This window comes from Artemia sp. Qi Xiang Cuo, chromosome 7 (assembly GCF_049724085.1).
Source record: "Artemia sp. Qi Xiang Cuo chromosome 7, ASM4972408v1, whole genome shotgun sequence".
NCBI classification, from domain to species: Eukaryota; Metazoa; Arthropoda; class Branchiopoda; order Anostraca; family Artemiidae; genus Artemia; species Artemia sp. Qi Xiang Cuo.
In genome coordinates, this window is record NC_142800.1 from 10,633,545 (window position 1) to 10,646,560 (window position 13,016).

General features: G+C 34.5%; 1 protein-coding gene across 4 annotated transcripts in view; it reads left to right on the forward strand.

Moving 5' to 3' along the window:
- Positions 1-13,016, forward strand: part of LOC148949930 (RNA-binding protein 25) — a 132,010-nt gene that overhangs the window by 65,827 nt on the left and 53,167 nt on the right. For all 4 annotated transcript variants that reach the window (XM_089092018.1, XM_089092017.1, XM_089092020.1 and 1 more), the window contains 3 exons: positions 6,326-6,482; positions 8,551-8,717; positions 11,486-11,799. In XM_089092018.1, the coding sequence (XP_088948144.1) occupies positions 6,326-6,482; positions 8,551-8,717; positions 11,486-11,799 (638 nt within the window). The remainder of the gene's footprint in view (positions 1-6,325; positions 6,483-8,550; positions 8,718-11,485; positions 11,800-13,016) is intronic.

Below are 13,016 nucleotides of genomic sequence, written 5' to 3' on the forward strand. Positions count from 1 at the left end.
AGCTAGCCGCTATGTTAGATAATACAAGTGGGTAGCTTACCGGCTTCGGTGGTGCAGGAGCGGGCCAAACAATTGGCCTTGTATCACTAGCACTGAGCATGGACTCATTGTTTTCTACTAATTGGGCTGGCATACTAATACAGTCATTCAGTGTCGAAGCTATGATAGCATTGGGCTCGTCTGGCAGCGTCGGTACATCCGAACGATCGTGAAACGCCGTGTCTTAATTTCTTAGTTGCTCTTCATGTTAAGGGAATTCGATATCGTAAAAAATCTGCCTATCTCGTCCATTATAAACTTTTTTAGTTTTTATGGCCAAACTATTTAGAATTGATTGGGCGATCTTGCCATGTTTTGTAGAGCTTGGATAAAAGATCCGAATAAACGGCAGAAAACTAAAAGCCGACATCTACTTTTCCTGAAATCATAGAAAAACCTTGTGGCTTCTCTTGTTTTGTGCTGGAGATAGATATATTGAATTTTCGAGAAACACATATTTTGGAAGTGTAAATATTGCTCTTGATCAAACGGAGCAGTTTTCTTTTTAAAATTCAGGAAAGGGTTGTCCCTAAAAACGTTCTAGTATACTTGCTAGGAAAATGCCAAAGACCACCTCAAAAGAAATGTCATTTGATCAATTTGAGAGCTCTTCGAACCCGCTTTGGTTAGAAATTTTTCGACACAAATCCTTTGTCTTTTCAATTAAATTTCATAATCAAATCGTAAGTTCTCAATAGGTTTAAATGATAAGTAGTCCCCTGGGAATATTCACTAATGGACCTTTAGTCTTTGAGACACTCAGCCGACGTTGATGCTCACAAAATGGTGTTTAAGGTATCGAATCCTCTTAAAATGTGAAAAATATCACCGATAAATGCAGTCGCCGGCATCGTGCCCCTGTGCTTCCCACGATTGACTGTCTTCAGCACATCTTTACAAATTACACCGCTTCTGGTGTAATTACAAATTACACCGCTTTACAAATTACACATGGCATCTTTAAGAACTTCCTTGCTTTAAAAACTTCGAAGCAAATTTCACCGCTAACTCTCAATCAGTCTTGTTGCCTTTGAAAAAAGTTCAATATAGGTGACTAACTTATCCATTGAAGCTAATCAACACGCATCCGAGAATTATATTCCATAAATCGTTCCAAAATTAGATAAGGCCGTAAGACAAGCACAGCCAGGTGACAAATGTAAAAATTATGTAAGTTGTAAATGAATATATTGAATCTAGGCCAATTTAACCCGTAGCAAAATGCTATGAAATAACAGTCACTGAATTTGCTACAGTCACTGAATTAATTCAAGTTCAAAGCACTGAATTAATGCAAGTTCAAAACAAGCTTAAAAGTTCAGTAAATCCATAAAGGTGTTCTTACTCTGGAGACTAAATGAAAACTAAATATGATTGGTATGTTTGCCAGTATTACTCTAGGCTACTGCCTAATATTGAGCTGATTATGATATCATAGAAATGGAGTGAATTTTAGAAACGAATATTTAAAGGATAATGGGTAACAAGATACTGGCAGAGATTAATAAAAGGCAAAGGTTGGTACAGTTACAAAGGTAAGTTAATTTTCTTTTTGTATTATAGGAAAATTATGTATGCACTTCAACTTCATTATTCAGTTTACCTTGTTGCGGGTCAATCCATTTAGGAATTAAAAAGAACAAAAAACTTTTCAACTGAAAGTAAAGAGCAACATTAAAGTTTAAAACGATAATAATAATTCCTATTTTTAGGGAGCTCCATAATCCGTTGTTCTTCATGCTAAAGTCGTTTTTTTTAAGTTTTTTGATCGAAGTAAACAGCCCTTGTGTTTCAGGGGTCGCCCTTAATGAATTAGGACAAACAGCCAAACTTTAGCATAAAGATTAAGGTGTTGAGGAGCGGGTAGCCCCCCTTATGCAAGGACTAATTTATGTTCACCTTAAATTTTAATGATTTATTTTCAGCTTTAAAAAAAACTAGTTTTTTTGGTACTGATCTGTCATGTTCATGTCATGTCTGTCATGTTCAGCGCCTATATTAGGTTCTTCATCCGTTGACGCACTGTAGAACCAGTTTCTTCGTTAGTTTCTTTCAGCCTAGCGTGAGACAAGACAAAGACAAGCGAGAGAATAGATGGGAAATTTATAATTTGGGCTATATGTTTGCACATTAGGGGGGGGGGTTAAATTATTTGGAAAGTGTGAAGTTAGAAAACGATTCTTACTTCATAATATGCATAATAATTGTACCTAACACATTGTGCATGCCGACCCGCTATACTTTACCCTCACCCCCCCTTCTAATGTGCAAATACATAGTGTTTTTTTTTCGTTTCGTCCAAATTTGTTTCGAAAGTATTATAAAGTTTCTAAAGTGTTATATTTTCATTATATTTTGTGATATTTCATTAAGACTGGTCAGAGAAACAGGTTCTACTTGCATGAAGATCTTAACATAGGCGCTATAACAGAACAGTGCTGTTTTTTTTTAATTAATTTCATTTCATTTTTCAAATAATTTGAGAAATCTTGCTCCCCCTTCTATGGAAATCCTCCACCCTCAGCGGGGGGGGGGGTCTTCCTTAGAGGAAAATCCTCCTTGGAAAGTTCCTCCTGTATAAATCCCCTGGACAATGTCATCCTCCTGGAAAAATTTCTGTGGACAAATACGCCTGGAACATTCTCTTTAGCATACTTCCATTTGAGAAAAATCTTGTTTTGATTTAATTTCTGATCGTTTTGCAAATCATACCGGAAATCTCCCTCCGTGGAAGATTTCATGTATTTGATTGAGGATTTCACGAAGAGAGGAGGGGGACGGTACAGGCCTTCGAGCCCATTTGTTCAAATCTCCTAGATGGAAAGTGAGACATTAAATTATACAAAAATTGGAAATTTAAATCTACATCTTTTAATGTATTAGAGCATTTTGTACAAGGAAATCTTTTCATGTTAGGGTCTTATATCCAAATTAGGGATACAAAGAATAAGGCTACTTACTCCAACAGTTGAAAAAGTATTGCATAGAACAGCCCTATTCAAACGTGAACATATTATAATGTACTCTATTGATCATATGCGCGATTGGTTTGAAGAGTTTTAAGCATGCCAATCAGGGGTGAATCTACGGTTTTGAATTTGGAGGGGGATATGTAAAGAATTTATGGGTGGGGAGTATAAAGAATGTGCCGACAAAATCGTCCAGTGTGCCGACAAATGCAGGAAAATGAGCTAAATTAAGACACCAAAGACGCCCAAAGTTCCAAGGCGTTGGCACACAGTGTCGACACCTTGGAACTTCGGGGGGGGGGGCTTCCTCAATACTCCGCTCTTTGCGCTAAAGTTTTTTAGTACTTTCAAAATAGCCCTTGATTCTAATTAAACGACCCTTATATTTCAGGAATCTATCTTAAAGAAATGGGACAAGTCAAACTTTAGCGCATAGAGCTTGGTTTCGATGAAGAGCAACCCCCTCATTTGCGCAATAATTTCTGTTTGTTTTAAGTTTTATTTATGCTCCTTACCTTCAATTGGAAAAACTTTTATACATTATATTTTGATCGTTTTCTTTTTAAACTGCCGGGAAAACATGCTCTTCCTCCTCCGTGGAAAAGCCCCCTTACGAAAAATCTCTCCATGGAAACTTCCTGCCATATAAACTCCCATTCCCCCGTCAGTAAAATTCCCCCCGAACAATTCCATTCTCGATTCGTCGATAGAGCATTCTCTTGTGGAATTTCTCCCTTTGAAAATCCCCCTTGGAGAATTTCTCCCTTAGAAAATTCCCTTAGGAAAATTTCCTCGGACAATTCTCCTTAGGGTGTGCGTGTAACTGAACCCCAAGCAACTGAGCCCCCGCATAACTGAACCCTGTGCGACAGAACTGGCGTGCAACCGAACCCTCGTGGAATTGAACACCATTCAACTGAACCATCATGCAACTGAACCCCCGTCCAACTCAACCCTATTTAACTGTACCCCCATGCAACTGAAATTCCGTGCAACTAATTTACCCTCCCGCCGTGCAACTGAAACCTCGTTTTCAGTTGCACGTGTTCAACGGAACCCTCGTGTTCATTTAGAATCAGAGCAAATGTTTAGGGCAGTGTTAGGGCACCCTTACAAGTTAAAAGAGCTGTTGTGACCTCTCTCGTCGATCGTGCCCTACAAATTTGTTCAGATTCTCACGTCACAGCAAAACACTAAAATTAATCAGGGAAACACTTCTTTGAAACGGATATCCCATTTTACTTATTAATAATATAATTAGCCGTAGACTGAAGACACTCCCGGAAAATCAATGGCATTTTACCATGTGAGGCTCACGGTAAACTCTCAAACTCTCAAACATCCCAAAAATCACTACGAATTTAAATAAAAAGTAATCACAAAATAATATGTACGTAGTATTTACTAAAAAATTTAAAATGATGAATTTCCTAAACTCTGGTAAAGATAAAACCCTAGTTACTCACCAAAAAGGGGTTTATCAAATGCTATATGACTATGGCAAATACTATGTAGGTAGAACTCATCAGAATTTAGAAGAATGCCTACAACAGCATAAAGATGATATCACCAAAGCTTTAAATTCTAATAATGCTAATACTTCTTTTGATTCTGCTTTAAAGAGCTATGTTTTTGATAACCTTAGGCACACAATACCTTTTGTGGAATCTGCCCTCATTAGCAATGACCTAGGCATAAAACAGGTTGTTCGCGAAGCAGTTGAAATCAGGCCCAAAATAAATAATAATATTTCCTTAAATAGGTATTTGAGGGAGTACTCACTAAATGCTTTAAACACAAATTTAATTAAACACGATTTAATAAAATATATTAAAAAAAACAGTAGACACTAACATAGAGCCAGTTACGAAAAGACCTTCGAAGTTAGCTGCCAAATAGGCAAGATAGCACTGAAAATGTGTTTTTAGTTATTTTTTCAGTTCAATTTTTCATTTCAGTTCAATTTTTCTTTCAGTTCAATGAATCGCCTTATTTCACCTCACTTTTTTTATCAGTCCTGGTTGAACTTCCCTGAAGTAAGGATGCTGGGACTGTTTTAAATTTTTTAATATAGCTTTAATGGTGGTTTGTTATTGTAAGTCTATTTTCTTTTATATATTTATGTTTTTCTGAGGACGACCCTTACACATAGGATCGAAATAATCACTCAAATATAGAATTACACTATCTTGCGAAAAGAATTCCCTATTATTCTTGTTATTATCGATGTATCTATCTATTATTGATTTACTATTTTTACTTAATATATATTACTTACTGTTTGACTAATATCTTTATTCCCCACCCCCTTTAGGTTCTAGAAGCTTTGTGGGGATTGGCGAATTATGTTTTCTTGATGAAATTTGTGTCTTTTTTGTTTTTTTGTTTTGGAAAATATATGCTATATTACTGTAACATCCAAGAAAAAGGAAGTAGAACAGTTTGTGTTGCTTTTGTTTGCCATCTAGTAGGCCAGAAAAATGCCTTCAGAAGCACGGGGGGGGGGGGGGCATTGAACAATTTGCAAACTTCAGAGGAGATGTTGTAAGTTTCTGAGAACAAAAAAATCTCTTGTCGTTATCTAACTAAAGACCGCTGATAACTATGAAAAACCTGACCAATTATTTTTTTCTTACTGATTCTGTAGTCTTGCTCAGCTTCGTAATGAGTGTATTATCTTTGTCCCTCGTTTGCTAAAAGTCATAAATTCTAATCAGAGGAAAAACCCATTTCTTGAAAAGTATGCTCGTTACCTGCCATACCTAGGCGCTTCAAATAAGAATGAATATCATTGGTTGGCTTCGGCTCGCCTCATATTTTGCTTTTGACCAATAAACAATGTCGGGATGAAACCTAAAAAGCTTGACTTCAACACTTCTTAGCGGAATAAATCGGCCCCGTGCTGAGGTAATATTTACTTTAAAAGTCTAGCCAAAAACTGTTTATAAATGAATTGGGAGAAACACGCCTTATAGTGTCATCTAAGATAGTATATATCTCTCATTAAGCAAAATATAGATGACGATATTGTATTTTGCATGATATAAACCTGCTTTTAATGCTCTCTTTGAGTAAAAATAAATATCATGTCGTTGCTCAGTGCTGATATATGGTGCCATTTCTTGCTTGGTAGATTTTCACCTTCAACTTCCAATATTTTAGTATTCTCACCCTTCTCTATTTTATTTTTATTGATTCTGTCTTTTTAATTTATACCAAATTTTATTTCAATAATTTTTGCAGTAATAATGGAGTAGTTTTAATTGGATTAATTTCTAATAGAAATAGGGTTTCTTTAAATTCTTGCCTATTTCTAGCTCTCGAAGTCCATCAAGTAGACGACGAGGCACCCCTGATTTTCGTAGACGTAGTCGATCAAGATCCCGAGATAAGGAGAATAGACGAGAAGATGATGAAGAAAGGGAAAGACGTAAAATTGACAAAAGAGTCAGGGAAAAAGAACTAGCCTATCAGGTCAGTAGTTTAATTTTTTTTTAAACTAAATAATTTTTCAGATTTCTCTTGGACTATTTTCTAAAATAAGCTATACAGATGCTTTTTGCTTCTATGAATGTACAATTTTGGTTTAAGATCAAACTTTAACACTCGTTAGGCATTTAATCCTCACAAGAGTATTCGTTATTGTTTTTTATGCTTGTTGTTCAACAGGCTCTATTGCTTATTTAACATATTTTAATATTTAATATAGTATTAATATAGTATTAATATTTAATATATTTGGTCCTGGGCACTGTACCCTCATCTGAAGTTCTTCTAAGACAGTGACTCTTTGAATTTTAATATATTTTAATATATTTAAAATGTCATATTAATTATACTTATTATATATATTATAACTAATATATTGTATATATATTATATAATGTATTGCTATATTATATATATTAATGTATTTAATATACTTGAACCAAGATTATGTACGTAAATACAGGTAGTATTGTTCTTAAAGTCAGTCTTAAATGAATACTTAATAATATTAAAAATAATTAAAATATAATAATAACTAGATATAAAAGAATATGAAATGCTCAAATATACTTCAGTACTGTTAATATGTTCTATCTGTTTTTGTTTTTTGTATCTTAAAAGTAAAACAAATCCTTGTTTTTTCTGTTTGTCCTTCTTTGTCGCCTCAGTGTCCCCAAGAATTCAGAAATCTTCGTCAGTTAAGCAAAATCCGTTGGGCAACAAGTCCACTCACAACTTCAGTCATTGCTAACAAGACCTTTCACCTATGCCCTCGATCACCCAATTTGCTCTTTTGGATCTGCTTCTGCCAGTTTACGAATTCGCCCAGTGAAATGTATTGGTTGGTTTGGTAGAAAGCGAGAAGCGGCCATGTGCCGTTACCATGTGACATTAGATACGGTCATGTGACATTAGCCATGTGCCGTTGGCTGATGGCTAATGTTTTTTTTTTATTAGTGAATAGACTAGGTGTTATTATATTTTTTTTGTTTCACCTATTATTTTTTTATTAACTTGAAAATAATTAATAGAAAGAAATAAAGCGAAACATCTGCTTGTCAAAAGAAAAAAAAACTAGAAGAAAAGAAAAATATTACCACTACTACTAACGACTTACCCCAGCACCAATCCGCTTGAGGCCCACACAGCTACGCACGCTCCTCCTCCAACCCAGTCTATTTAAAGCCCTCCCCCCTTTACACCTGTTAAGGAAGTTCTCATTTCCCTTAAATCTGTCTTTACGCCGTCCTCCCACCCCAACCACGGTCGACCTGCTTTCTGTTTAGCCCTAGACGGATGGTCGAAAAGGACAATCTTTGGCATTCTATCATCCTTTATCCCCAGAACGTCCCTTAGCCATCTCAACCTGCCTCTTAGTATAGCCCTAGAAAGCGGGATTGAACCATACTTGTCGAAGAAAAATGAGCACTTAGATTAAAAATTACCATTAAAATATCGGTCGATTTTTTAGATTAAATCTAGTTTATTGTGCTCATTTCTAGTATTGTTCACTTCGTGAATGACAAAAGGATCTTTGCTGTTAGTTGTGATGGTACCTATTCTTCTTTTTATTGGGGGAGAGGGGCTATAGGGTCCTATCTATCTTTTTAGCGACATCGCCTCTCTGTATCTCTTCTGGTAGAACGTGTGAGATAAACTGAAGAGAAGATATCTTGTACATTAAAAAATGGCTTTTAAGAATACCGGGAATATTTTAAAGCTGTTATTTAGTAGCTAAAAGTAAACAACTTTATTTAATACTACATTTTGATTGGTCAAAGAATAATTTTTTTCGATAAATCTGTGCTTATATCGTTTTATTCGTTTTTTTCTATATCTTTCGCATTATCTATATCACCAGAGGGATTTAAAAAAAAGAAAAAAAAATTACTTCTAAAAAAATCTGAAGAATATGTTTAGCTTAACTTTGTTGAGTATTGTTTTTTTTTCTGTGAGCGACAAATGTAAGTTCCAGTAGTTATTTTTTCCCCCTTCCCCCCTTTCTAAAAAAAAAGTTGATTCCATTTTAAACTTGTGATTTTTTTTCATTTAGGAGCGCTTACGTGTTTGGGAAACTCGAGAAAGGAAGAAGTCCAAGGAATATGAAAAAGAGAAGAAATCGGAAAGAGCTAAGAAGTCAGAAGAAACTAAATTGGCTCGAAGACTCAAAGAATTTTTAGAAGATTATGACGATGAAAGGGATGATCCTAAATACTACAAGTAAGTTCTGAATATAAACTTTGCAGTTGCTTAACTTGGTTCTAAATATTATTAAGCCATATCTACATACGGGGATCCTCACCCATGCCCTGCCTTACTCCTCTTAAGAGATTTGTGACTTATCCCTCATTAACCTCAAAAACAAGTAGGCTCAAATACCTTCCTCATGAAGCATGTAGAAAAGTAGTCGAGGAAATACTTAGTTCCACAATACTACTTAGCAATTTGTAATGTACAAAGAATTTATGATTAGTAAATAAAAATTCAATCACCTTCCACAGAGTAGCTCCTTGTATAAGCAGCCTTGCTTTAATTTTGAAGCAGATATGTCACAGTGGTAACGATCTCCAATAAAATTTTAATAATCCGCAAAAGTAGGTGACGCGGTGACATTGCGAACTCCGCGGAGAATCTTTATTCAGTGACGAACTAACCAACGATAATGACGTTCTTAAGTTCTCTTGACGTACTTTGTTTCGCTTCCGTTTGTGTGAAGCAGAGATAAAAGACTGTGGTTACGATCTGAGTAAAGTCCTTGCAATCCGTGGAGTTGGATGGCGTGGCAACAACCACGTTTTGAACCAGAGTGCTGGGACCAGATCCCCCCCTACCCACTGTAAACTGTAAATAAATTAACGCTGTGTGTGGTAAAATGAATTCTGTAAACTATAAAGAGGAATCTTTAACTCTTACGTTCTGCATGCAAAATGTATTGTGATTGGTCAACGACGAACTAACCATTAATCATAAAGCAGTTCCGTTGTTAGGTTCTGTTGCATTACTTTTGAAGCAGAGATATGAGGCAGTGGTGACGATGTAGGCGGCAGTGGAATAAGATCTCGACAATTTGCAGAATTAGATCAAATAGCAACAATGGATTAGCGATTTTCGTGGATAATCCGAAAACCAACATAAAGTATTTTAGCATTAACAGTATTTTGGTTTTAACCCAAATAGGCTGTACAGTTGGTAGTTTGGCTATGTTGTGTATATATTTTTTTTCATTTCTTTTAATAATCCGATTCTATTTAGCATCTTGGACAGTCAACAGAGTGGCGAATCCACACTCGAATAATTGAGACTTTAGTGTGTTTATTTGAGACTAAAGATGCACTTTTTGGATCATGCAATTTTCATTAATAATTTCCAGTAGGCTATATATTTTCAATATTGTGGATGCGATTTTTCCATTCATAGGTCAATAACAAAACATCGCCGAATTTCGGTATTTCGGTAGTCCTTATTACCTTCCACTATTTATTTTTTTCTCTAAAGATTTGATATACATATTTCCGCAATGCTACCTTTTTATTTGGCTCTGTGATATTTGTATGCTGCCTACCACATGATCAATAAGTTTTTTTTTAATAACAAAATGCCAAGTCTTCGGAAGGTTTACGGGTGCAGATAGGTGTTAAAGTAGGTGCAGGTAAGTGACGTCTATTTTAAGGTAATTAGAAATTAGATGGCAAAAGTTTTCGAAATGTCCTGTCTTTGCACTTTACACTATCGTTATTTTTTGAATTTTCGTAAACTATAAGTATATTTATTTATTTAGTATTGTTTATTAAGTATATTATATTATTTATTATATATTTATTTAGAGTCAAAACAAGGGTTTTAGGTTCTGGTAGTTGTTTTTTGATGTAACAAAACGATAGTTCTTGTGACGTTTTTAGGGATGCGGGAAGGAGGATTACTCATGGTCAGTGTTTCCACTTTTCTTATCAAAAATCTGTAAAACCTCTCTCAGCCCGAGAGCCATCTATCAAATTTCTACTGGAAATAGTTTCAATATCTTCTTTTTTGGACGGGAGATCAATTATGAATTCAGTAGATCTCCTCAAAAATCGGTAAATGTGAAAACATTGCTGATGGCATATGACAGTACTGTTAATATAAAATTCAAAATTCGGTAGTCTGAAAAAAAAATTCTTGAATACAATTTATTGAATTTTAGTAAAAATTGTGTCATACTAAGTTTATTTAAAGTCAAAACAGGGTTTATAGTTGTAAATCGATATCACACTACTTTCTATTTTTTTTGGAAGTTTTTTTTTAAAGACTCAGACTACACAGACTAGTCACGATGTAAGGAAAAAGTGGGGCAAATTAACGACGAATATTTTTTAGCCTGTCAAAACATACATTAAGGCGGAAAGTGTGCCACAATTTAAAAACCGGTTAAAGAAGCATCTCCTTGCGGGCAGTTCATGAGTTCAGGACTGGATTACGAGAGAGGACAATTTAAGTTTTTTTTTGTTTATTGTTCTGTAATTATTAAAAACATTTCTATTTTATTTTTTTTTCTTTATTTGTGTTTATTTCGGTAATGATTTGGTTAGTTGTATAAGTTAGTAATTGTGTACTGATTGCGTTGTTCAAGCATATTTGTGCTTTGTTTGTAACCGGTCGTTAAGCTGGCATGAATTATTATATTTAATAAAAGATGTTTGTTTAAAAAAAAGAAAAAAAACATTTATTGGTCACTTTTTTGTAGCTAGTGTGATTACTTATGTGGTCCTTAAATTTTTTATAATTTTTTTTTTTGGGGGGGGGTATTTTTATTTCCTTTTGCGTATTTTGTGTTCCACTGAACACTTTTTATTCGTCTTGCACTTAGTACGGCTGAGAAGAGACCTTGGCAGAAATATTCGCATTAATTTCAGGTCTTTCACCGACGAAGATTTTTTTTTTCTGTTTTTTTTTTTTTTTTTTTTTTATCCTAAATTTTTCCTTTTCCTTGGTAATTTTTCTTCTAATTTTAGAGGGCGAGAATTAGAACGCCGTCGTGCCGAGCGGCTTCGGGAAATAGAAGCAGATAACAGAGATAGACAACGTGAAAAAGAAGAATTGGATGAACTAAAATCAAAAATCTTTGCTCAGGGGTATGAGAACCCAGATGCAACTTATCAAAAAGCTCTTATGGAAATGGAAGAAAAATATCGACCAGATATACTGTTTAAGCCCGAGGATTTGGTTCCAAAAATGGGGGCGGCGAAAATTGGAGACAGGGTCTTATCTCCTTCAATAACTATAAACGAGGATTCACAAATGGGACCCTCTACACCGAGTAGTACGGGTAAGGATCCTTTCCGGATTTATTTGTTAGTATGACATTTTTTTTATCATTTATTATTATCATTATTATTATATTTGTTATTTGCACTACTGTATTTCTGAAGATAACGAATTTGGAACCAATGTAAAAAAAAGACTGTTATTATTTCAAATTAGCTTAATCAATAATAATAGTAATATTATAATAATAATAATTATATTATACTAATTTCAAATTAGCATAATCATAATTATGCCAATTGTTTTTGATTAAACTAGTCACTTTAAATTTGAACGATAGGAATAAAAGTTGATAAAAGGGATAAATGAAAATAACTGGAATCAAATGATCAGTGAAAATCTTAAACAAAATGATATGTTCATCAGTAACTGTAAATGATGTATTATATATGTAATGTATGTGTTACGATGAATGTCCAAGTCTGGTTATTGTCGACATTCACCGGTGAATGTCCGAAATTCCTTTTTCTCTGCATGGATTCAATTAGCTTTGCGAGTCAGTTAAAGTTAGGTTAGATTATGTTATGTTAGTTTAGATTAGGTTAAATTTGGTTATAAATATCAGAAATGGGTTAAAAACCTAAGCTAACCTTAACCTAACCAAACGTAATCTAACCTGTCATCTCAAACCTTGCATTAAACTGAAAAAGTTGACTGGTAACGCTGACTAAATCCAAGGACAAAAAAGGTACTTGGGACATTTACCGGTGAATGTCGACATTTACCGGTGAATGTCGACATTCACCGATGAATGTCGACATTCACCAATTTCGAACATTCACGGTAACAAATGGATTGCATAACAGTAATATATCACTTTATTACATAACAGTGTGATATGTGGAAACGATAGAATGACATTAATCAGTAACTGTAAATGAAGATTCACAGATGGGACCTTCGCTAAGTAGTACCGGTGAGGATCCTAATGCTCTAGAATTTATTTATTGGCACGATAGCGATGTATTATTTATTTATTATTTGCTCCATAAGTAGCACAATTGTATTTCTGAAGATAATAAAATTGAAACTAATGTAAGAAAAAGTCTATTATTGTTTCTAATGAGCTTATTCTGAGTAATACTAATCATTCTAATTATTTTTGATTAATCTGATCATTTTAAATTTGAACTATAGGAATAAAAATTGAAAAAAGAAGAAGGATAAATTGGAAACAGAATGATCAGTAAGATTCACAGATGGGACACTACGCCAAAT